General features: G+C 46.0%; 1 protein-coding gene across 10 annotated transcripts; it reads right to left on the bottom strand.

Moving 5' to 3' along the window:
- Positions 1-7,618: 7,618 nt before the first annotated feature.
- ZNF202 (zinc finger protein 202) lies at positions 7,619-24,021 on the bottom strand. 10 transcript variants are annotated; one of them, XM_082684382.1, is made up of 11 exons: positions 23,890-23,998; positions 22,453-22,569; positions 21,543-21,611; positions 18,561-18,596; positions 16,978-17,138; positions 13,693-14,197; positions 12,776-12,986; positions 12,333-12,421; positions 11,227-11,356; positions 10,575-10,694; positions 7,619-10,044 (listed from the first exon to the last, which is right to left on the bottom strand). In XM_082684382.1, the coding sequence occupies exons 6-11, from the start codon at positions 14,092-14,094 to the stop codon at positions 9,050-9,052; spliced, it is 1,947 nt and encodes a 648-aa protein (XP_082540508.1). In that variant the 5' UTR covers positions 14,095-14,197; positions 16,978-17,138; positions 18,561-18,596; positions 21,543-21,611; positions 22,453-22,569; positions 23,890-23,998; the 3' UTR covers positions 7,619-9,049. The 10 variants fall into 10 exon arrangements, with proteins under 10 accessions (XP_082540508.1, XP_082540509.1, XP_082540510.1 ...); XM_082684383.1 differs by lacking the exon at positions 21,543-21,611; XM_082684384.1 differs by lacking the exons at positions 18,561-18,596; positions 21,543-21,611 and having other exon boundaries at positions 23,890-24,014.
- Positions 24,022-24,536: the final 515 nt, after the last annotated feature.

A 24,536-nucleotide genomic window follows, 5' to 3' on the forward strand; every position in this document is an offset into this window, starting at 1 on the left:
GCTTTTAACCCTCTGAGCCACCCAGGCGCCCCAGAGTAGCTTTCTCTTGGTCAGCTTAGTAACAAAACTTTCTGCACAAACACTTACACGCTGTTATATTCTGTTCATCCGACAGTCTTCTCCATCAGAAGCATCACCCTTTCCTACTCTTTCTGAGCCCATTTCTCTACTTATACACTCCCCATTCTCAGATCATGAACACAGCACTGATAGCAGAAGACAGAAACCTTCTCTGTGGATTTTTCCTCCCTGTATATGACCTATCAGATTCAGTCGTCACCGAAACATTTTGTGCTTTTCATCTCAGAATGTGCTATTTTCTTTTTTTTTAAAAGATTTTATTTATTTATTTGACAGATAGAAATCACAAGTAGATGGAGAGGCAGGCAGAGAGAGAGAGAGAGGGAAGCAGGCTCCCTGCCAAGCAGAGAGCCCGATGCGGGACTCGATCCCAGGACCCTGAGATCATGACCTGAGCCGAAGGCAGTGGCTTAACCCACTGAGCCACCCAGGCGCCCTGAATGTGCTATTTTCTAATGTCCGTCTGTCCACCTGAACTTTTGATCCTAGCCTCTTAAAGATTTGCTTCCTCCTTTCTCCCATCTTTTGTATTTTGAATATTTCTGGCTGCCCTTGTTCCTTCCCCTCATGGTGTTCAACTTGACACCATGCATTTGCACGTCTAGCTCAGCTCTGGCAAACAGCAGGTGTTTGATGCGTGTTAGTTTCCTTCCTCCGCTGCTGCCAGTCACCCTTACACCCAGAAAAACTGACATCCTTTCTTGACACTGAATCTCCCCAAACTGCCACACTGTTTCTTTCCGTTTCAAGCATTTTCCTTCAAAAGTTCCACAGCTTGTTCTTCCTCTATTCCTATTGGTTTACCTAATTTTCACCCGTTGGCTCACGTTGACCCAAGCATGAAATCAAACACTTTCCTTTAGTTTCCGAGTGCCAGCTTGGCTCCTCTGTGGCATCTGAGAGCACAGACCACAGCTTCTGTTTATAATTTTCTTCTCTTTGGGATTTTTTTCAACACTTCTCTTCTGATTCTCCCCGTCAGCTGTTCTTTCCTACTTTTTTTTTGGTAGGTAGCTTACTGCCTTCACCCATTGCTCCTGAAGCCCAGATTTCTCTCCTTAGCAAGTTCTTCTTTTTTCCGTATACACCTTCTTTCTTTCTCATCCAGGCGCATGCCCTGAATTTATTCCTGTTTGCAGATCACTCCCCAGTTTGCAGATCACTCCCCAGCTCCTTTCCAGACTTCTTCTCTCACAACAGATCTGTTTCTGCTTTGTGGATAGCCTAGAGTTGTCTCACACTCAACACAATAAAAAACTGAGCTGAGTATCTTCACTGGTGCATTTGCCTTTTCCCGTGTTTCTAACGTGATGATGTCACCTGTCACCTAGATCCCCACAGCTGTTCTGTGCATGTTTTATTCATCTTTGAATCCTCTGCCCCGCCAAGTTTGCTCTTGATTTTTCTATAAAGGTTACATAAAGCATTTTGATCACCTTGTTGATGATTGATAAAAACTCTCTGATCCCATTCCCCATTATCAGCTTGCAAGGAAAGTGATAGGTGAAAATACTTCATGTTTTTTGTGTCGAGAGGAGGGCTAGTCTTAGAAGACTTAAATAAAAATAGGCATTTTCCAAAACAGCATGGATGTCAAGTAAAAAACTACATTGTGATTCTTGCTTGGAAAATGGTAGAGTACATTATTGACTCTTAACCCCCCCCTTAATATCCAAACCCTTTTCCATATAAGGAAGCAGTCTCCCACTGAAGACATAGTAAGAGCCTCCTCCCTTTCACTTTTGGGCTCTGCCATATGATTTGCTTTCACCAGTGTATGTTAGCCGACTTGAGACACAGGCGTTGGCATGCACTGGAGGCTGGGTTTCCCTTGTCACACCTGGGCAAACACTACAGGAGTCCTGCATCAAGGCTTGCACCACGGGGGTCCAGGGGAAGAAGGAAAGCCCAGGAGCCCCAGCTGCCCCACACATCACCAGGCAGAAGCAAAGCCACGCCCCCAAACCCAGAGAAGATCTGCTTCTGGAAGTCTAGACTATCTGCGGATCCAGAAGATATGTGCTTATGGTTGAAAGCCACCAAGTTTTGTGTTATTGTGTGGCAGTAGTTGCCTGATATAAATACCAACATCTATTTTTAGTGGCTTTCTTCTTCCTTCTTTTGAATTGTGCCTCCCTTCTCCTCTGCTCTATTCTAGACAGCATGCTCATGTAAAAAAAAAAAAAAAAAAATGACTGGCTTTGGAGTCACCGTCCTGATGTTGAACCCATCCCACTAATGATTATAAACTGAATAAGCAACTTGGCTCCTTTCAGACTTGGTTTTTTAAACCTGTGAAATAAGAATAAAAATAAAATAAGAATAAAAATGAGTGACTTGTGTTAAGCATCCAGCATACAACAATCAGGTTATACTCAGCAAATGAGTGGTAACTGACTGGAAGGGGTTACAAACAGAACAGGTGTTCCCCGCCCCTTCCCTCTCCTATCCTGTTCCTTTCTCTCTCAAACACGCTCTTCTCCTTAGGCTCAAAATGGATCTCTCAGTACTCGACTCAGTACTGAGATGGTCACTCTCATTCCCCTTCTGACCATACCCACTTTCCAGGGACAAGTCATTGTAAAGAGCGCTTTTTTATGTTCAGCTTTCTGATCATCTTTAAGGTCGTTTTTGTGGGTATGTAATGTTAGCCTGTTTCTTCAGTGAGGGCATTTAATCCATTTATATTGAATATAGTATTTATATATCTAGCTTTTTTAGCTTCTTGATCTACCTTTTTTTTTTTAAAGAGATTTTATTTATTTATTTGACAGAGAAAGACACAGCAAGAGAGGTAACACAAGCAGGGGGAGTGGGAGAGGGAGAAGCAGGCTCCCCTTTGAGCAGAGAGCCCGATGCGGGGCTCGATCTCAGGACTCAGGACCTGAGCCGAAGGCAGATGCTCAACTGACTGAGCCACCCAGGTGCCCCTTGATCTAACTTTTTATATTCTCTTGTTGCCTTCATTTGCATTAATCTTTTGCAAGTTCATTATTTCCCCTCTATTAACTTGTCAGTTATACATTCCTTTACTATTCTTTTAGTGGTTACCCCAGAGACCATAGAATATTACTGTCCAAAAAAACATAGTACTTCACCACTTTCCTGATAATGCTAGAACCTTAGAACATTTTGACTACATCCACTCTCTTCATCTTGTGCATTATTACAAGTATTTTAATGCTCATAACATTGTTTTCATATCAGTATGATTTCTATTTATCTATATGTTTACCTTTCTGTAGTTTATTATTTACTGTATTTCCATCTCTTATTCAATATTGCCAGAGGTTTTAGTCATCTTTTCATAGAACCAACTTCTTTACTTTGTTACTGTACTTTTTTGGTCATTACTTTCTGTAGTTGTCTCCTTTCTATGTTATTTTATTCTTTTACTTAAAAAATTTCCATAGGGTGTCTGGGTGGCTCAGTGGTTAAGCATCTGCCTTTGGCTCAGGTCATGATCTCAGGCTCTCTGCTCAGCAGGGAGCTTGCTTCTCTCCCTCTGCCTGTTGCTCCAAGGTCTGCTCATCCTCTCTCTCCCTCTCTGCATCAAGTAAGTAAAAAAACTTTTTTTTTAATGTCTTAAGTGGAGGAGCACCTGACTGGCTCTATGGTGGCATGTGTGACCCTTGATATCAGGGTCATGAGTTTGAGCCCGACAATGTGTGTGGAGCCTACTTTAAATAAATTAATTAAAAAAAATTTTTTTAATTTTTAAGTTGATCATTTAGTTCATTAATTTTTTAGTTTTTCTTCTCTCATAACCCTCTAAATACCATTTTCACTGCATTCTGCATGTACTGATTAGCAATATTTACATTTCATTTTAGTTCTAAGTATTAGTAAGTTTGTATGTGATTTCTTCCTTAATACGAGAGTTATTTAATGCAAGGGTTTTTTATGTGGGGATTTTGAAGTCTCCAAACATAGTAACTTACAATTCTTGTTTTTGCAGGTTTTCAAACAAAATATATTGTGGTCAGAGAACATCATCTATGTAATACTCACTTGCTAATTGTTGAGAATTACTTTACTGCACTCTACAGTAGCAATTATTTTAAGTGTCTTATATCTGAGAACAGATATTCTATAATTGTGAGGCATGGATTTTTACTCTCCATAATTATTAAATTGTGTTGTACAAATATGTATCCTTACTGATTTTTCCATTGGCTTGATCTATCAATAGCTAGGGAAGTGTATTTAAGTGGATCACTAAGGGGATGGTTTTATCAATTCTCCTATTTAATTCTACCAATTTGGGACATATAATCTGAGGAGACTTCGTTAAGCACATGGAAATTTAGACCTGTTATACCTTCCTGGTGGATTAAACTTTTAACTATGTAGATGCCTTACTTCTCATTATGCTTTTTGTAAAAAAAAAAAAAAAAAAAACTTGTGTTAATATTAAAATAATTCCCTTAGCTTCTTCAGGTTGGTATTCTCCTGGTATATCCTTTTCATTCTTTGAATTGTTCATTGTTCCATATTTTTCTGTATCTCTGATATATAACCTATTGCTCTAATCAACTATTGAGCCCACCTAAATAATCTCTTTTACTTAACCAATATTTTATCTGTTTTATTCACATATTTGGGCTTTCTGCAACTTTTAGTTCTATTTGTCCCATCTTTAGATGCTTATTTTTTGCCTTTCTTTGGACAATATGAGTTACTTCCCTACTTTGTCTTTAAATTATTTCTAATTTTCCCTCCACTGTTTAGAATATTATTTACTCTATTTCCTGTAATGAGTATCCTTGATATTGCACAGTGCATACTTAATAATTTAATGTAATAATTTAATAGTGCATACTTATCCAGAGCTAACCAACATATTATAGCTTTTGTCCTGAACAATTCATGAATGCTAACACACTCAATTTCTGAGCACCCTACCCCAATTTACATGCTATTTCTGTTCTCTAGTAATTTTTTATTTTTTTTTAAAGATTTTATTTATTTGACAGACAGAAATCACAAGTAGGCAGAGAGGCAGGCAGAGAGAGAGAGGAGGAAGCGGGCTCCCTGCTGAGCAGAGAGCCCGACATGGGCTCCCAGCGTCCTGGGATTGAGTCCCACATCGGGCTCCTTGCTCGGCAGGGAGCCTGCTTCTCCCTCTGTCTCTGCCTGCCATTCTGTCTGCCTGTGCTCACTCTCTCTCTCTGACAAATAAAAATAAAATCTTTTAAAAAAAAATCAAATTGCATTCCCTCTTGTCCCCTTTTACCTGAAATTTCCATGAGCATACGCATATAGTAAGAACAGAAACTGTTCATTATAGGATGTCCTTACTTTTGTCGTGCTGACAAGAGTTGTTTCTTCTTGTTATTAAGGATCATTTACAGCGACTGGTATCTAATAAGAGATCAAGGGGCGCCTGGGTGGCTCAGTGGGGTAAAGCCTCTGCCTCCTGGGATCGAGCCCTGCATTGGGCTATCTGGTCAAGGGGGAGCCTGCTTCCTCCTCTCTGCCTGCTTCTCTGCCTGCTTGTGATCTCTGTCAAATAAAATAAAATCTTTAAAGAGAGATCAAAACCTGTCCTTGCCTGCTTCTCGGGGCTTCTCCAAGGAGGAATCAAGTTATGCCACCTACAAGGAGATGTGCTCAAGTTTGAGAGCATTGAATCTGCCAAAACAGATTAGTGAGTACATGGGTAGGGCACCCATTTTTCGGCTTTTAGTCTGTTACCCACAAATCAGATTAATGGGTCAGTTGGCCAATATCACTAGAAATTTAAGAAGACAGAAGAAAATATTTATGTATATTTCTCTTAGGGAAATTTATTGTGGCTTGAAGAAATACTTTGGTTAGCTGAAGATGTTAGAGGTAAAATTAAAAAATATCTGTGTGGAAGACTAGCAAATTATTCAGGTGCGTGGGATATAATAATTCACTATTTCTCAGCACAGCTTTTGTTCTCCAAAACCACCACAGGGTCAGATTAACTCTCACTTGGGTTGCTGTCCTTCCTGGGAGCTTGGTGAATCAAAATGGCCTAGGAAAGGGTGCACACTAGCTTGTCACTTTCCTCATGCAAGGGGCAATCTGGAGATTGTTGCTCTGACATGTGAGACTTGGAGCGAATGGTTTCTGCCAACTTTGCAGAACTCAGTGGGGTGTTTTCTTGTTCACCACTTTGTTGCTCAGTGAAAAGAATGCATTTTCTATTAGATCTTCCGGTTGAGCTGGGCCCTAGAGAAAGTGGTTTTTTTGTTTTGGGTTTTTTGTTTGTTTTTTAGCTTGCTTTGGTTCTTGCACTTCAGTGTCCTCCAGGGGGGTTCCTTGGAGAGTTCACTAGATTCTGGTCTAGACTTAGAGGCCTAAGTTCCAGATAATAAAAATATATTCTGCCTTGATCTCTTCCCATTTATTTCTCTTCAGTAAGTGGGATGGAGAAGAGGCTCAATATTCCTTGGTTGGTCCTAAACTAATGGCCAAAAGCACAAATATTTTAATTTCATAACTTTATTAGCATGTGACTTCATAATTTCCAACCATCTACTGATTTTCTTGAGTTGTTGACTCGAGTACTTTATAGCTTCCTCCAAATATTATCTTTAAAATCCTCTTTGTTCTCCAGAAACTTCAATTTAGTACGGTATTCAAGAACACCAGTATTCAACTGTTTACAGGGCCCAGCCCCTTCCCCTGTTCAGGTGTAGTCTCTTGCTCCCCACAGGTTCTAGCAGAGGCCCTTCTGCTGCAAACTGCAGCTCTGCTCATGCTCGGGTTTAGGAGATGGCACGCCCCTCCACGAGACCAAGAAAATAAAGTGTTTCACAAGCAAGCAGAGATTTAGTGTCTGCGTATGTGACTTCGCTGGGGAATTGGGAATAAAAGAACTATTTGCTGTGCCAACAAACTAGACCAGTCTCTCGCTTTTCCTCATGTAGAATTCTCTCGACAGTTTCTCACTTATTGCAGTAATGCAGGTAAATCCGTGAACAAAACCACTGTTCTGTTAGAACGAATTTGTTCGGTTACCTCCAGAGTTTTATCAGCTCCCATAACTGGTGTAAGCTAGGGAAAATGGTCTCTTGAGGTTGTATTTCACCCAACACAAATTGCTTAGACCTTAGATCTAGGATTCAGAAATGTTTGCCCATGAGTGTCTTGTGCAAACCACAGGCATGAACCTTCCCTCAGTAGGCCATCTAATCCAACTTCGGCTCTGCCAACCATGATCTGGAAAACTACTGTGTACTCCTTGATGTCTTTGGATGTATGACGTCCCAAACTATCTGGAACCTGAAGCCTTGGGAAGTTAATAAAATGGAAAGTTCCAGAAACCAGGGGATGGGGCTGCCCGTGTTACTTTTATTTATTCCATACCTGTGTATTTCCAGGACAACGGCTGACTGGTATTAAAGCCAGACTGGGCAACTGGAGTTCTCAGTACCCGCCAAAATGTGAATTGCGTTGTTGAGCTGTTAGGGCTGAAACCTTGTTATCCTACCCATCCTCTCTGTACACACTGGCACATAATGGATTGAGAAACAGCTGAAGAAACCAGGCACAGAAGACAATCTCCCTTCTCATGCTTTAATCCCATACCCTATGCTCCATTTATGGAGGACGCTCACCCAGCCCTTGCCACTCCCACAAGCAGAGCAGGTGAGGCTCGTAATTATTCCTCCCCATCTCCAAGGATCCTTAATCAGGCAACAGAGAACCTACTATCAGCCATGAGATACTACTATTTAGTTCTTAATTACATAAAAATGAGATCACATAAGAAAAAGCAAACAACGCAAATACATGAAAGCCATTTACTCCTGGTAAATTCTTCAGGGTCCCAGGTGCTGGGGTTCATAATTTTCCCTGATATCAGAGAACCAAGGCAGGGATGATAGGGGCTGGGTGTCAGTATAGTCTTGATGGCCTTAGCCAGCAGCAACAGCTTTTACAAAATTTTCCTCATAATTTGGTCTCAGGTCTTCTTGTGTTCTTCATATAAATGAAGTGACCCAGTCAATTGTGATTCTGTAATTATTATCGTACCTAGGTTAGCTGACATGGTTCCAAAATCCCTTTGCAAACCCACGCAAAGAGGGCAGGGTAGGTGGGCTTGTACGTATGTGGGAATGTAAATGACTTCACTGTGATGTCATTATGCTTTACTGACTCCCCTGGCACCCAGCTGTTCCATCTCCCTTTTGCAGAAGTGCTAGGGGCAAAACCAAGAGGCTGGTAGAATACTGAGGAGGGTGGGCAGAGTATTCCAACAGGGAAACACCCCCAGCAAAAGAGGCTTCTGACTAAATCCTCCTTTCTAGCAGGGTCTGGCCCCTGGTATTTTGGCAACAGGTAAGGAAGCAGCCTGACAAGGTTCATATGAAACAGCCTCAAGGTTTTCCCCCATCAGACACTTCTCCCATCTCTCCCCAGGTATCAAAGGAAAGTGCATGGTGAAGAAGTGAACCAGTGAGAGATTTGTAGTTATCATGTGAATGTGTGGCAGAGCCATGAGGATGCAGATCTCCTGCCTTGAGTTCAGGGCTGTGTGCTTTAAGATCTGAGCCCAGTAAGGACAGAATCCTAGAGGCCGGTCCCTCACCAAACCTAAAGGGCTGTCCTGGGCAACTTTATACTTGAGGCTGTGAAGCAGTCTTTAGGATATGCAACAGACTATTTAGGGGAAAGTATAATAACCATGATATTGTTAAGTCTTCTACATCTCCTGCTTCACACCCATGAGGTAGAGGCAGGAACACTCCAGTCAAGGAGAAGCCTCCACCCAGGTTGTACTTTGGGCAAAAAACCTCCTCAAGGTGTAGAAGTAGAAGAAGGTTGAGAGGTTCTGCCTGGGGGACTTTAGTTAGCTGTGGGAAGAGGTGATGTAGATCTGGGCACGTCAGGGAGACTCCCCAGAAAAGGTCTTCCCAGGCTGACAAGAGGGCGTCTCCTGGCCCATCCCCAGGTGAGGGCTGAATGCAGACCTCCTCACATGGGAACCTAGCTAGGAGGTCTTTTCTGAGTGGGTCCTCTGATGCCTGATTAAGTGATAGCCCCTGCTGAAGCTTTTTCCACAGGTAGGGCACGTAAACGGCTTTTCGCCAGTATGGGTTCTTTGATGCCGGACGAGGTGGTCCCTCCGACTGAAGCTTTTCCCACATTCGGTGCACCGGCAAGGCCTCACAGAGGCGTGTCCTCGCAGGTGTTTGGCAAACGCGGCACTGTGGTTGAAGCAGCGCCCACACTCGCTGCAGAGATACAGTTCCTCGGCTGCGTGTGTTTTCCGGTGTGCCAGATACCGCCTGTGGTCACTGAAGTCCTCTCCACACTCTCCACACAGGTAGGGTTTGCCTCCAAGGTGGATTCTTTGGTGTGTTGTCAGCACAGACTTCTGGCTGAAGCTTTTGCCACAAATAGTACAGAAGAAGGGTTTTTCACCTGTGTGTGTCCTCTGATGCCGGACAAGGTCTGAGGTCCAGCGGAAGTGTTTTCCACAATCGTCACATCTATAGGGTTTCTCAACATGTGGAGTTCTCTCAGCCTGGACCAGAGGGGAGGTCTCATCCAAATTCTTCCGGTTTAGGGGAAATTTATATGACGTGCCCATTTTGTGGACCTTCTGGTGCCTGGCAAGATGCGAACTCCGCGTGTAACTTTTTCCACATTCCATACATTTATAGGGTTTCTCTCCTGTGTGAGTTCTTAGGTGTCTAACAAGGTGGGAGTTACAAGTGAAACTCTTCCCACACACAGGACAGTCATGGTGTCTCCCTAACAAGGGGTGGAGAGGCATGGTTTCCCGAAGATTCGATAAACTATTAACTTGAGAAATATTTGTACCAAATCTTCTTTCGTTAAGTCTATTTGGATCATCCTCAAAGACTATTTCCCAGTCTGGAGTCTGGTGGATTTCGGGATCTCCCAAAATCGATCTGTGCAGATCCTCCAAACTCAGATCTTCTTGCTCGAGATAATCTTCTTCATCCTCACTCCTATCTCCTGTAGAGAGGGTAAGAGGAGAACAAGGGAAATTATAGAGGGGACAATGCCTTCCACACAACGCTGGGATTTTTAAACAGTCTTGGGACGGCAAGACCACAGAGAGAAGCCCATATTTCATAACTGCAGAGGCTGGGAGAGAAGGAAATAACCAGTCAACTCATTTCTGTCATGTGCCAGGCACTTTCTTATACATTATCTCATACTGTCAACAAGCCTTGGTGTGGACAAAAATTATCATCCTCATTTCACAAATGTGGACACTGAGGACCAAGAGTTTAAGTGATCTGCTTAGTAAAGGACTACAGCTGCATTCCAAAGTTCCCATTTTTTTTTCCACCATCTTGCATTACATACCCCTCACACGAATGACGGGAGGGGAAAGGGGAGGATGAAGACAGAAGAATTTGGCATTCAGAGAGAGACAGGGGTAATGGCCAACAGGTCAGAAGAACCAATGAGAGGGGCACCCCAGAGGGAGAGGGGAAGTGCCAGCCCTGCGGGGGAAGATGCCTTTTGTCGTTCCTCACCTGTGTACGTAAAACTCAGGATTTCTGGCTCTTGAGGCTCTTGAGGCTCTGGGATATCTGGGACCAAAGGCTCTTCCTCTCTAACGTGGGAGATCTCATCTAGTCTGGGGATTGGAAATGCTGCTCAAGAGAGGGAAAGTGGGACATTACGATTGGTTCAGCAATTCCCTGTGTTAAGAGCAGATCTTTGCTGTTGGGTCAACAGAAGAACAAATGGTCGGCCCAGTCAGTGGCTCCAATCTGGTCTTTTTAGCCTGAGCACTTCTCACCAAATCCTGCATACTTCATGCCCTTCGTCTGCAACTTGATAGTTCTAGGACTGTTAATGCTCCCTCTTTCCCCATATTCAAGTAAGCAGATCAGCTTCAACTTCTACTGCTTGTTTCAAAACTCACACCACCTCAAATATACTAAAGCTATATATTATAATTTTATTTTCTTATTAGAAGTTTCCAACCACTTTCTAAGCATTTCCTCTTCCCTTTAACTTGGAAGGACACTGTCTTGCTTTTAGCTCATCCTTCAGTCTTGCTGGTGGGGTAGGCTAAGAGAAGCGTGGCGCATACAGTTCTAAGGCCTAAGACCCCCACAACTTTCAAGAGGAGAAAGACCTCTGTGCTCAAACACCCTAGAAACACTTGAAATTTCTTACACAAAGAGACCACAATTCCACAATCTTCTTCCAACACATATTCTCCATAGAACTCTTTCTGTGCTGGATCCAGGTCGCTCCACTGGTCCTGGGAGAAGCACACAGCCACGTCCTTGAAAGTTACCAATCCCTAAAAAGACACAGGCTTCGGTTAAAACGGGATGCTCCCCCCCAAAAATTAAAACAAAACAAAACAAAACAAATTAAAAACAAAACAAAACAACTGGGATGCTCCCAGAGGTGCCTATCTTGTTCGTGGGATGAAGATTATGGCTGGAGACAAAAGGCATGCACAGGAAATCTGCAGCACTCCGGGCTGCTGCTCCCCGACTTCCTATTTCTGCACTTTCTTATTTCCTCCTCTGGGCCTCCCAGTCCCACTGCTTTCTCTCAGGGCCAGACTCTGCTCTTCTTCTGGAGCACAGTGGTTAACGTACAAGAAGAGTCTTAAAGGTCTTCATTAACACCTTATCTGATGCCTTAATGCTACCTATATTTCTGCAAAAATTCACCTTTTCTGGAAAGCTTTCCCTGACCTTCTCCAGGCACCCCTATCACCTACAGGGTCAGCACAGCACACACAGGCCCTTCGGTGGCACCTGGACTGCAGTGTGAAACCACAGATGCAGCCTTTTCCTTTCCTCTCCAGCATCACAGCCTAGTTTTGAGGCCCTGACCATGGGAAGGGCTTCCTATGTGTTGTGGCCTGAGGGCAGCCCCTGCGACAGGATACCACACAATTTCAGAAAGCATTTCTGCAGCAGTCAGCCATTCTCACAAATGACTAGCAAGCTGACTTGTAAAAACCAAAAATAAGCCCTCATTCAGCCACTTCCGGGTTGTACCAGAGAGTTATGAAATAATCCCATTTTGTTAGTCCCTCTCTCTGGGCAGTGGCAAATAAAAAGGCTCTGGAGCCTGCAGATCCAAATGAGACTACGGTCATTCATCCCCTTCCATGCAACTCCCCCTGCTGCAGGCACGTCTAGAACTGAGAACTTAAGTTGGCAAAGGAGAGTGGAAATTTGTGCCCTGTCCGACCTGTTCAGCTAATGCCTGGTGGCTCTTCAAATTCTCTGAGGCACAGAGGGGAAACCAGAGCACACCTGTGAAAGAGCAGTAAGAAGGGCAACCATCTCTGGGTTTCCAGTGCTCCTCTCTTCGGGGAGATCTGGGTCCTGGGACGCCAGCACCTCTATGAAGAAAAGAAGGCAAAGATGAGCAACAGTGCGGTGTTTAAGCGGCAACAGCTGACCGGCTCTCCTGCTCTTTGGCAGGAATCCAGAAACCGGCCCAAGGGCAGGTCAGTCCTCCCACTGCCACCATGTGGAAAACTACTGACATGCCAAGAGGACAAGCAAGGATGGGTTGGCTATTTCAGCTTGGCCGGGTTTCTGGGGGACGCTAGCTAGGAATGTCTCCTCTCAATACCCTGGATTCTGTGATTTATTCCCACTATGCTGCACCCCTAGCCTCCTCCGTAGAGGGGAACTAGCCCCCTTCCCACACTCTGCCCGCCACAATGCCCCCTTCTGCTGAGGCTTCCCACCGCTCTCCTGCAGGGGCTGGAACTCCAATTCATGGCACAGGCTCTGCTCTTCCAGTGGCCTCAGATCCGGGCTCTGTACAGTTTCCTCACAGGATGCCTCAGGAGTCGAGATCTGCACAGGGTTCTGCAGCTCACTAGGTGACTCGGGCTCTGCTCCCGGATGCACCGTCTCCTCTGACAGGACCTCCTGGCCATGAACATGGACAGTCACCTGGGAATAATTCCAATTTCCAGTCAGCATGGAGTCAAGAGGAAAGTCTCGATTGACATCAGGGCTTATTTTGGGAGACGCTGCCAAAAGAAACACTCCCAGAGGGTCCTAGATAAGGAGGGGAGTCTCTGGTGCTACTGGGACACCCAAGTTGTTGAAGGTTATCCTCGCCAGGACGAAGGGGGACATTCGGACACTGCTGCACAGCTTCCTCACTGCCCTCACCCCTGCCCTTGTCACCTGGAGCTCTGAGACACCCATCCTTTCCATCTCCACTGCTCCCACCTGTGGCTCTCCTCGTAGTTTGCTTCCCTGTCTTATGGTCTCAGGAGGGGGATCTGTGACTGAGAGTCTAAGAGGACCTTTGAGGAAGTCACAAAACTGGCCTCAAGAACTGGAGGCTCGACAGCTAAAGAAAGGGAAACCAAAGCCATCTGATCCTTGAGTGCTGAGATCCCTAAGATGGTTCCTAAGCAGGGATTTCAAAAGCCAAAGAAGTCACACTCACTCACTCACTCAAACACACGCAATCACACACACACACCCCCCTCTGCCCCTTATGCATCTAGGCGCAACCCAAGAGCAGAGCCAATTAGTTTTAAAGGGTAAACAATGAGGGCCCTCCCTGTACGCCCTATGCCCCAAATCCATCCTTCCAGCAAATAGCCCCCTCCACATCACACAGATCAGGACTCCCCCTCCTCACCCACCGCCTTGGTCTCCTGGGTTGTTTCTGCAAACCCTCCACCAGCGTCACCGCCTCCTCGCCACTCTCTGGCCGTTGGCCCCGCACCCAGCTCTGCAGTTCTCCAGGCAGGACAGTAAGGAATTGTTCCAGCACAAGCAGCTCTAGGATCTGCTCCTTTGTCCGCCTTTCTGGCCTCAGCCACTGATGACAAAGTTCTCGCAGCCGAATGAGAGCTTCTCGAGGGCTTGCGGCTTCCTGGTAGCGGAAGCGCCGGAAGTTCTGGTGCGAGGTCTCAAGCACAGGGTCATCTCTCTGTAAGACAGACTCTGGCCTACAGGTGAAATCATCTTCCAATTTCACCATCAGAATTCCCTCTTCTTCCCAAAGATCCTGGTCCTCTGGTTCCAAGGCTGTAGCCATTGTTTGGCTCTTGTGGGGAGGGGTCTCATACCATCTAGAGCTCACCCCGTCATTTCCCCCCCAGTCTCAGCCTGGGCACCTCAAGGAGTTTCTCGCAAGGGACCTGGGGGCAGAGAAGCAGAGACAAACAAGAGCGTAAGCATGAGCGGATACACAGGAACAACAGTTCTGAGTTCACTCATGACCCCGCACACATAACACTTTCTCACCCTATTAAAACCCTATCGCTCATCTCCACCACCATCAGCTATAAACAGATTTGGTTGAAATCGGATGATCTATGCCTCAAGTTTGCTCTCTTACCCCTCACCCTCCGCCAGCTTCACACCCCACAGAGAAAACAGAAAAACACTGCATCTCTACTTCACGAACCCTGTGAAACTGCAAGGAAAATGGTGAGGACAAAGGGCGCTGCTCCTCGCCGGCTGGAACCCATCGTACTGACCACCATCTGTGTCACACACACACGTTTACATACACACCAAGAGAGACCCATCTGCCAGGCTGAAACAGATGGGGGAGCCTTTAGGAAGCCTGATTTCAAACTTGACCACACTCCACAGGAACTCCTCCGTAAACGGGGGCCTCTCAGAGATCTGAGGGGCGGACTGTGTGAGGGAACAGTGAGGAAAGCGGCGGGCACACAGGCACCCCCAGAGCAATATTCTGCTTATTAAAAGACATCTTAATGGGAACACCTCTAGACCCTCAAACCCAAGTGTTCAAAACTGACTGACAGTTCCGCTGACTCTCAAATCACCCCACTTCCTGAGAGCCTATCTTGGCTGAGATCACTAGCTAAGTAAACACTCCACTCTGTCATCTTTAGACTCCATTCTGATTCTTCCCCACTGCTTACAGCCCCTTAAACCAGTTCTACCTTGTAAGTCTCTCAATCTGTTTCTTCCTCCTCTTTGCCACAGACTGCTTGAGCTTGGGCCCTCAGTTCTTGCCTGGACTACTGACCCTACTGCCTACCTGGGATCTCGGTGTAAGAGGAAACAGAGGGCAGCATAATCATGGTGGAGCTTTTGCAAAATAAGTACTGCTCAACACTTTTCTGGACACTTGGGCTTTAGTCAATGGAGGTACCTGTGTCTTTAGAAATGCTACACATGGTCCTGATGCGTGTGGTGGTGGAGAAACACCAAGGGTGTGTAAGGGACGGATGAGAGTCCTACTGTCAGACTGCCAGGCGTTAAACTGGGGGTGTGCCATTTGGTAGGTGTGAGGCCACAGTTAAGTTCCTATGCTCCCTGTGCCTGTTTCCCCATTTATGGCGTGGAGGTAAGGATGGTATCCATCTACTAGGGTGACTGAATATTAAACATATCACTGTCAAGTGCCTAGAAAGGCAATGGCAACCCAATGCTAACTATCTTTCTACATTAGAGTCCCAACTGCACCACTCAACACTTCAGAATACTTCTCTTAGTAAGATCAGCTAGAACATCCTTGGCGTGGCACACGAAGCTCTTCCCCATCAGCCCTCAACTGCTTTGTCAAACCTCATACCCTCCCCTTTGCTGTGTTATCACTAAGCTATCACGAACTGCTGATTTTCCAACCAAAAGGGGGTGTCTCTTCAGGATACCATGCTCATAGGAAGGCTGTTCCTTCTAGATGCAACCTTCCCACCCCCCAGCTCCAATGCCGCATGGTGTGTTCCATTTCTTGGCATGTTCCCTCTTCTGCATTCCCACGATTTGCACCGTAGCTCCTGATCAGTTCTTGTCCGGATTACTCCCAACTGCCTCCAACCTGGAGCTCCCCGCCTGCAAGTTTGTTACCTTCAAGTTACCGAGGACAGTATCACAAGAGTGATGAGCACTCTTGGCAAATGTGATCACGTCCCTTCCCTGTAAGATCCTCAACCATTCCCCCATCTTTTAAGTGGAAAAAGAAACTCGTAGTATTATAAATTAGGCAGGCTTTCCTTTCATCCTCCTCTTCAATCCTTTCCAACACACCCACCCACACACCCACACACACACACAGTATGCATGTGAAGCACACATGAGCCCCACGCTCTCTGGCTTTAAAACACTTTGTTCCGGGGCGCCTGGGTGGCTCAGTGGGTTAAGCCTCTGCCTTCGGCTCAGGTCATGATCCCAGGGTCCTGGGATGGAGCCCCATGTTGGGCTCTCTGCTCAGCAGGGAGCCTGCTTCCCCCTTTCTCTGCCTGCTGCTCTGCCTACTTGTGATCTCTGTCAAATAAATAAATAAAATCTTAAAAAAAAAAAAAGAACATGTTGTTCCTTCTGAGTCTTCACCCCTCATTAGGTGAAACTTTACTTCTAAGGCAGCTTCCATTCCATGTCTTCTGAGGGGTCTTCCTTGATCCCACTCCCCCATCCTTAAAATGGCTGGACATCACTGTGCCTGTGCAGCAACCTGGGCACAACGCCATCGCCACACCCATGGTATGGATCCCGGCATGGCACACATGGTCCCCAGCTACGCTTCCTATGAACCTCCTTGACGTTTCCAACATGTATGATGAAGTGCACATGAAGTGAATTTAAATGAATAAAGTTTTCTTCCTATTTTTATCAGGAAGAACCCACCTTTCCCTCCACTGTTTCTATACTTTTTAATTTACTGATCTTGTTAATCCTTCCTTCTAAGGGTCTCTCAAATCCATCTCATCTCCACTCCCATTCCTCTGGTTGAGTCATTATGAACCACTGAAAGGCATTAAAAGGAACTTTTAAAACATGACCATCTCCTACATCACCCTGGCATTTAACAGATGCTTGTATGTTGAATGAACAACTTCGTTTAAATTTTACCCCTAGTCTTCCCGGTCCTGCCCCCTGCAGACCCCTCTCCACATGCAATCTGAGGCATTCTTCATTTTTTAGTCTTTGGGGGCTTCATTACCTCAGTCCCAGATCTACCTTCAAGGTTAACAATCCACTCTTAAGAGCTGGGTCTAGGGCACCTGGGTGGCTCAGAGGGTTAAGCTGCTGCATTTGGCTTAGGTCATGATCTCAGGGTCCTGAGATCTATTCCTGCATCGGCTCTCTCTGCCTACTTGTGATCTGTCAAATAAATAAATAAAATCTTTAAAAAAAAAAAAAAAAGGGTTGGGTCTAATGTCATGCTGCCCATAAAACGGAGTTTAATTTCAATGACCCTGTTGTTTATTCTTATTATCTCTTATCTCAAATGGCTTTTCATTCATTCATGCTCTTATTTCTCTTCTGGTAGCCTTAAATATCCACTACTTACTTTCATTTCATAGCCTGCTTTACAGAGTTCCCTCATTTCTAGATCTTTATGTGGTCACTGTCTTACCTACTGGATCTGCTGTCTCTACCCCATGGTAGTCTGTTTACTATGCGGTTTGTAGCTTTTAAAATTTTATGCCCATCTTCAGTGAAGCTGTTTTCTTTGGGAGTTCTGAGATAACAATGAATTGATAGTCTTTTGGCTTAATTAAGGGATCGCAATCATCTTTGAAGTCTGAGGACCCGTGACCAGGGAGGCGGACTAGAAGTGCTCCTCGTTTCCACATAGCACTGGCTACCAGAGATCGTCTACTGCAGAGTCTATGAGGTCTGCATTGACAGAAGCATTCCTGCTCTCAGAGGGCTTTGCTCTCTAAAGACAAAGGAACGTACAAGGTCTACATTAAAACCTGCCATTTCTAAATCCTCTCAGAAATTGTGAACTGAAGTTTCCACTATTTGTTTTGGATTTACTTTGGCAGCTTAGGAAGAGACAAAGACAAACAGATCAGCAATGGCAGGATGATGGGCAGAAGAGGAGCCCCTGATGGGACAAGGAATGGGAAGGAATAGGAGGCAGGCAGCGCATGGAAAGAACACTGGGTTAGGTTTCCAAAGATGCATGTCCCAGCCCCACATCCTCAAGTAACTGGAGGAGCTCTAAGGGAACCACGAGATGATACAAGAGTCCTCTGCAGATAACTACTCTAATTCACAGGACTAGCTGAACTCTGTGAGCTTATGAACGAAAATGTGCTGTGCAAATGTCAAGTATTAGAAACAGAAAATGGACACTGTTTCATTCTAGGTTCTTGGGATATGCTACACTGCAATCCATCCTGCAACTTGTTGTCCATGCTCTTCTAATACCTTCCCTCCATGTCTGCCCTTGGAAGGGTTCCACAATGACAGATAAGAACTGAAGACTCTATAGAGACTGAAGCCAGGCCAGGAAGAGCAAAAGACTTGGTTCTAGAAGGCTCTGAAACAATGTCTACAGAAAAGCTTCACAAGCCTAGGGGTGGGCATGCTCCAAGACCTCGTTTTTTGAGTGTTTCTAGGGTGAATGGAGCAGGACTGGGGAGTTGTGGAAAAGGCAAGAGCTTCCTCCCGCCTTTGGTCCAGCTACCTCTGCCCCTTATCTAAATGTGTCACATGCCAGCGAAGGCCGTAACTGCATTCTATGGACAAGAACAAAAACTGCAGGCAATAAGAGGATATCTGGTTCTCTACCTGAAAATCTGACTGCTTCGGGAGGGCTTTCTGGACCTTAAATGACAAGGTTTGTGGTCATACAGCAATAGAGAGATAGTGATCTATTTACCGGCAAATCATCTTCAGTAGGCATCAGGGTTCAAATGACTGCCTCCAATTTTATTTTTTACCCTAATGCTGGCCCATAACCTGGAAATCTGGGTATGCCTGTTCTCTGGGGCTAACCAGACCTTCCAACTGCTCCTATCATCATTCTAGAATAGGAATCAACTAAATTGTTAACTGCCCTGTTCTAACGCTTTGGTTTTTCTTTTTTAGAGACGGAAGGAGAGGAAGAAAAAATGGGAAGGGGTAGAGGGTGAGGCAAAGACTCAAGCAGACTCTGCACTCGGCACAGAACCCCACACGGGGCTTTACCTCATGACCCTGAGACTGTGATCTGAGACAAAAGCAAGAGCTGGACGCTTAACCAACTGAGATACCTCCAGGGGCTCCGCTGTATTCTTGTTTAAAACTAAAGATTATCTGGTATGATCCCTCTACTGCCAAGATTATCTTTTATGGTTAACTGTCCTGTACACAAGTGTGTATTCATGCTTTCCACATAATGGTTTGGGGCTTTGGAGCCTTGGGTTTGGATCCCTCTCCTCATTTACTGGCCACGTGACACTCCCTATGTCTTGGGTCTCATTCTCAAAATGTGGCTATCCTACCTAACTCCCACGGTTCTTTAAGGAGTAAATGATGTTACATACAGAATCACTATAGCATAGAGCCCAGGAGAGAGCAGATGCTCAATTTATTTTGTTCTCTTCCCTTCCAACTACTTTAAATCCTTTTGGGAAGAACACAAGATTTAAACAATGAACAAGCAAAAGGCCCTTTTTTTCACTGTCATTCCAAAAAAAAATTTAAATGCACAGGAAAAATCTTGGTCTGTCTACTGTTATTATCAAAAGTAAAGTGTTGGGGTGCCTGGGTGGCTCAGTGGGTTACAGCCTCTGCCTTCAGCTTAGGTCATGATCTCAGGGTCCTGGGATCAAGTCCCACATCAGGCTCTATGCTCAGCAGGGAGCCTGCTTCCCTTCTTCTCTCTCTGCCTGCCTCTCTGCCTACTTGTGATCTCTGTCAGATAAATAAATAAAATCTTTAAAAAAAAAAAAAAAGAATGTGAAATAAACTATAAAAAGCATACCAATTCACTATATTTTGAATTAAAATGTTTTTTCTAGGTGTGTACCACAGGCTCAGGAGGCCGTGCAGGAGTGCTGGTACTGCTGCCCTTGCAGGTAGGGGATCTGGGTTCTACCTCCTCAAGATGTGTTATCTGGGAAATGGGAATGATTTTCCATGTAAAGACAGAAAGCTGGATCATTCTTTGAAAAACCATCTTGCTTTTAAATGGTAACAGAGGGGCTTTGAGAGGAATAAGGATATAAGGCTTCTTTACTGAATGAATACCTGGGCCATGGCATACTAGCCTAAGAAGTTCCAAGAGTTTAGATGGGTAGAAGCCAAAAACAAGATTTTAAGAATCCAGAACGGAGTATCTGGCCGTCCTGACAATACTGGTTAATGTCCAATGGGAAGCTAGGCTTCTTAACCTTAACGGTTACGTAGAGGTAGTCGATGGCTTAAATAAAGCAGGTCAATTATAGGGCTCAGTTTAAAAGATTTTATTTATTTATTTGACAGACATAGATCATAAGCAGGCAGAGAGGCAGGCAGAGAGGCAGAGGAGGAAGCAGGCTCCCTGCAGAGCAGAAAGCCCGATGTGGGGCTCGATCCCAGGACCCTGGGATCATGACCTGAGCTGAAGGCAGAGGCTTTAACCCACTGAGCCACCCTGGCGCCCCTTAGGGCTCAGTTTAAGGCAGAACATCACAAAGTGGTCTGAAGTGGGAAAAGGGCGCTCACCAAACCGGGCACCCATCCTAATGAGGGAGGCAGTGCTCCTATGGCAGCCAGAGTTAAAGTAGCTGTACCCAATTCATTACTACAATAAATATGACCAAGGCCAATCACAGGGATGCAGGAAACATCATTTAATGAAAAACAACAGGATAATATATTTTATAACTAGACCCTGACCCGAACAGTAAATATGGGTAATTAGGAACAGTGAATTCAAGGGTCATGTATTATGGTTTTAGTTTTGTAACTGATATTGTCAAAAATACTCTTTGCTTTGTATCTAGAGGACTTCCTTCCGGCATTGCCCGAGGCTCCCTCACTTATGAGGAGATGATAAAAGATGGGCCCCATGCCTGCGGACCAGAGGAATCAGAAGAGCAGCAGGTTTCCACTGCAGATAAAATCATGGTGCAGGGACGCCTGGGTGGCTCAGTTGGTTAAGCAGCTGCCTTCGGCTCAGGTCATGATCCCAGCGTCCTGGGATCGAGTCCCACATCGGGCTACTTGCTCCGCAGGGAGCCTGCTTCTCCCTCTGACTCTGCCTTCCACTCTGTCTGCCTGTGCTCGCTCTCACTCTCTCTCTCTCTTACAAATAAATAAATAAAATCTTTAAAAAAAAAAAATCATGGTGCAAAGAGTAGAAGGCATCGTGGGATGGCAAAGACCTCTTTATTCATTTTTATATTCCAAGTGCCTAACACTTTGTTGAATGCTTGGTAGAAAAGGTGCTCAGTAAAATGTGTTGAATTTTATTAAGCTATTTCTCCTACTCCAACTTGGATACGGATGCACTAAAATTTAGAATCAGTGGGTGCCAGGACCTGGTAATAAATCACTCACAGGGACAGTTATAGGAATTTGGCATCGGCATTTATCCCAATGGCCTGGGGGAATCAAGTGGCATAGCCATATACCGCTGCTTTACGATGCAAAACTAGGGAAGAAAAACTTCTTCAAAGGGAAAAGATAGCAGGGGATATGGGGATAAGGCTATTCATTCTACAAATACCTACTGACTATCAATTGTGTGTCTCACACAATCCAAACTGCCAGAAGGAGAAAGATGAAAAAAGCATTGGCTCTAACCTTAAAGAGTTTAGTAAGTAGTTGCGAAACAGCAGGGACTTTAGCATACTAGCAATTCGTAGCAAAAACCTAAATAAGGATATAAGTAATATGGTCAAAATGGAGGTTCCTATCAAGAGAATTAAGAAAAATCAAGGGGAAAATTCATCAATATTTCATCTTCTATTTGGCATAAGAACACTAGCAATTACTGAGGGTTTTTTTTTTTAAGTAAGCTTTCTTAATTTTAAAAACGAAAGAACTCAGACCTAAGTGGTTAAATTATCCACACAAGATCACATTACTGGTTTCTAACAGAAGTACACACATATGTCTTTTGATTTCCCAAACCACTGCACTGTTTATGTGAAGGAGCTTGGCCAAAGGCAGTGGTTCTCAGTGTGAGAAACCCAAACCAGCAGCACAAGCACCTAAAAGCTTGTCAGAAATGTGCAGATTTTCAAGCCCAGGCCCAGACCTGTTATCAGAAACTCTGGGGGAGGCCCCAGCAATCTCTTTGACAAGCCTTCCCTTCAGGTGCTTGAGATGCACATTAAGTTTGAGAGCCAGTACCTAAAGAAAGTAAACTTGAGATTTGGCAGAAAGCATCCAACTTTTCCGGTGCTGCCCCAATTTTTTTTTTTTTTTTTAAAGATTCTATTTATTTATTTGACAGATGGAGATCATAAGTAGGCGAGAGAGAGGGAGGGAGGGAAGCATGCTCCCTGCTGAGCAGAGAGCCTGATGCAGGGCTCGATCCCAGGACCCTGGGATCATAACCTGAGCCGGAGGCAGAGGCTTTAACCCACTGAGCCACCCAGGCGCCCCGGTGCTGCCTAAATTTAAAGGAAAGTTTGCAAAAGTCAAGAGTCTAGGGCTGTTTTATGCCTGTGCCAAATTAACCACAAAAAAATGTAAACCTGTAACTTACCTCATCTGTATAGTTTGTAATGCCCAAGAGTCCCTCACATCGTAGTAAACCTTGCTGTGCCCTTGAAATGACTGTCTACTGCAATATAGTATTTAAAAGAGTGCAAAATGGGTACAGCTGGAGGAGAAAGGGGGAAAGATTATGAATCCCAGGTATTTGATCCTAAGAGGAAAAATCCCCTTCCTCCCTCCAACCCTGCCGGCCCTCTTATACTAGATCTATCAGCAGAAAGTTACCCAAGACAAGTGGCCACAAACCCTAACTGCTTGGTCGTCACATACTTCCCACCTACACGCCTCTCTCCCAATGGCTTCCTCACAACCTTTCTAAAGTGGCTTTCTGGATCAAAGCCCGGGGGGCGGGGGGGGGGTGACTTAGAAGAGAAGCTGGGAAGAGGGAAGGGGGACTCCACTAGCTTTCTGTGGCTCCCGAGTCGGGCTGTCCTGGGGGTCCCCTGCAGTGTGTGGACAGAGGAAAACCGACAGTTCTCACCCTGACATCGGAGTGAGAGCCTGGATGTGACAGTGCTCTCCAGGACCAAGGAGGTCACAGAACAGCTAGGCCTACGAGGTCACCTTTGGGGTGGTCAGTACAGGGACAGAGGCAGCCAGGGTAATCAAAGGGCCTGGGAGACAAGAATCTCCAATGCCCAGAAAAATAAAAACCGGGTTGCCCCCTGAGAAAACAGAATATCCAAGGCATAGGAACTAACAAACTTTTGGTCAAACCAGACAAGAAGCAGAGGTCTGTCTCCTCCTGCTAACGGTGGGGTTCAGAAGTGCCATAACTGGCTGTGAGGGCTTGGGGGGAGGGAAGCTGCAAGTGGAGACAGAAGCTACTAGCTTGAGGGGAAACGTGGGGTCGGTCACAGTGGCAGCTGAAAAGCCACAGGCCAGACGGTGTCCAAGGGTGATAAGATCACGGGTGAGTGTATCTGTACGTGTGTTGGCGAGGGGGGAGTTTGGTGGTGGAAAGAAATGGGGCTGGTCTGGGCCGGGGGACTGCGGGGGATGGAGGGGGGGTGGTTCTTGAACAATCTTCAAGACGGGGTGAGAAAAAGCTGGGGGAAACAGAGGGGCCTAGGCTACTCCTCTCTGGGTGCCGGGGGGGCCAGCTGGCGCGGAAGCAAAGGGAGGTACGAACTAACTGCGTTTCTGCAGGCCTCAGGAGGGGGCGGAGGGCGGTGGCTGCACCGAAAGAAGCCCGGAACGCCATCCGCGTCCCCAGAGGTTCGAGCTCCGGCCACGGGAGCCCCGGGGACCGCAACGCCTCGGGCCCCTCACTGCCCTGCCGCCGCCCCTTCTTCCAGGACAGTGCGATCTCCCCAGGCTCTGGGGGGGCGGGGTCTCAGACCTCTCCCCCATCTTCCCCGCCCTGCCCTGCCCGACTCCACGCGATCCGGCCCGGCCCGACCCGGCCCAGCCCCTCAGCACTCACGGCTCCGACAGCTCCGGCGGCTCCTCCCCTGCCCCGGCTTCTCCCCCACCCACTCTCGGCCGTAGCAGCGCCGCCGGATCCGAGCCGCGCGGCGCCTGGCGGGTCGGAACACGTGGGGCCTTTGCGCCCGGAACCGGAAACTGGGCTTTGCCCCGCCTCCTCGCGGCGCTGGAGCCCTTCTAGGCGGTGGGAGGTTTGGTCTCTGTGCTCGGCGCGGGTGGAGGCTCTGATGGTCGCGGGGACCCAGCGCGGAAAGCCTGGGGCCAGACCGCTTCCGGCCGCACGCCCCTCCTGCAGCCCCGGGCCTTCAGTTTACGCACAGACCCGTTTCACCGTTTTTTGATCTCTGCTTTGATTTTGGAGGCTTGGTTTTTCTTAATTGTTCGCGAAGCAGGATAGCAAAGAGAGTAGTTTGGGGTTTGGCTCTTGCATTCGCCAACAGTTGTGGGGCATCGGGCAAACCCCTCTACCCCTCTGAGGTTCAGTGTTCATCTTCTAAAATGGGTGTAATTATAAACCTTGCTCTGAGAGCTAAGGGATATATTGCATGTGAACCCTTTGGAACGTAGTAGAAGCTTAGTAAGGGAAGATTTAGGGTATTCTGTTCTCTTCTGTTTTCCTTGGAGCATGTCTTTGTGTTTTGTTAT

This window comes from Mustela nivalis (genome assembly GCF_964662115.1).
Source record: "Mustela nivalis genome assembly, chromosome: 9".
NCBI lineage: Eukaryota > Metazoa > Chordata > Mammalia > Carnivora > Mustelidae > Mustela > Mustela nivalis.

Bases quoted from the DNA above. Each gene is read 5' to 3' on its own strand.
- ZNF202 (XM_082684379.1), bottom strand. From the start codon at position 14,094: ATGGCTACAGCCTTGGAACCAGAGGACCAGGATCTTTGGGAAGAAGAG. The intron at 10,695-11,226 runs GTAAGAAATTTC...TCTCTTGAGCAG, and splicing joins TGGAATTGTGGTCTCTTTGT to CATTTCCAATCCCCAGACTA. The intron at 10,045-10,574 runs GTGAGGAACGAC...CCCTCTCTACAG, and splicing joins CCTGAGTTTTACGTACACAG to GAGATAGGAGTGAGGATGAA.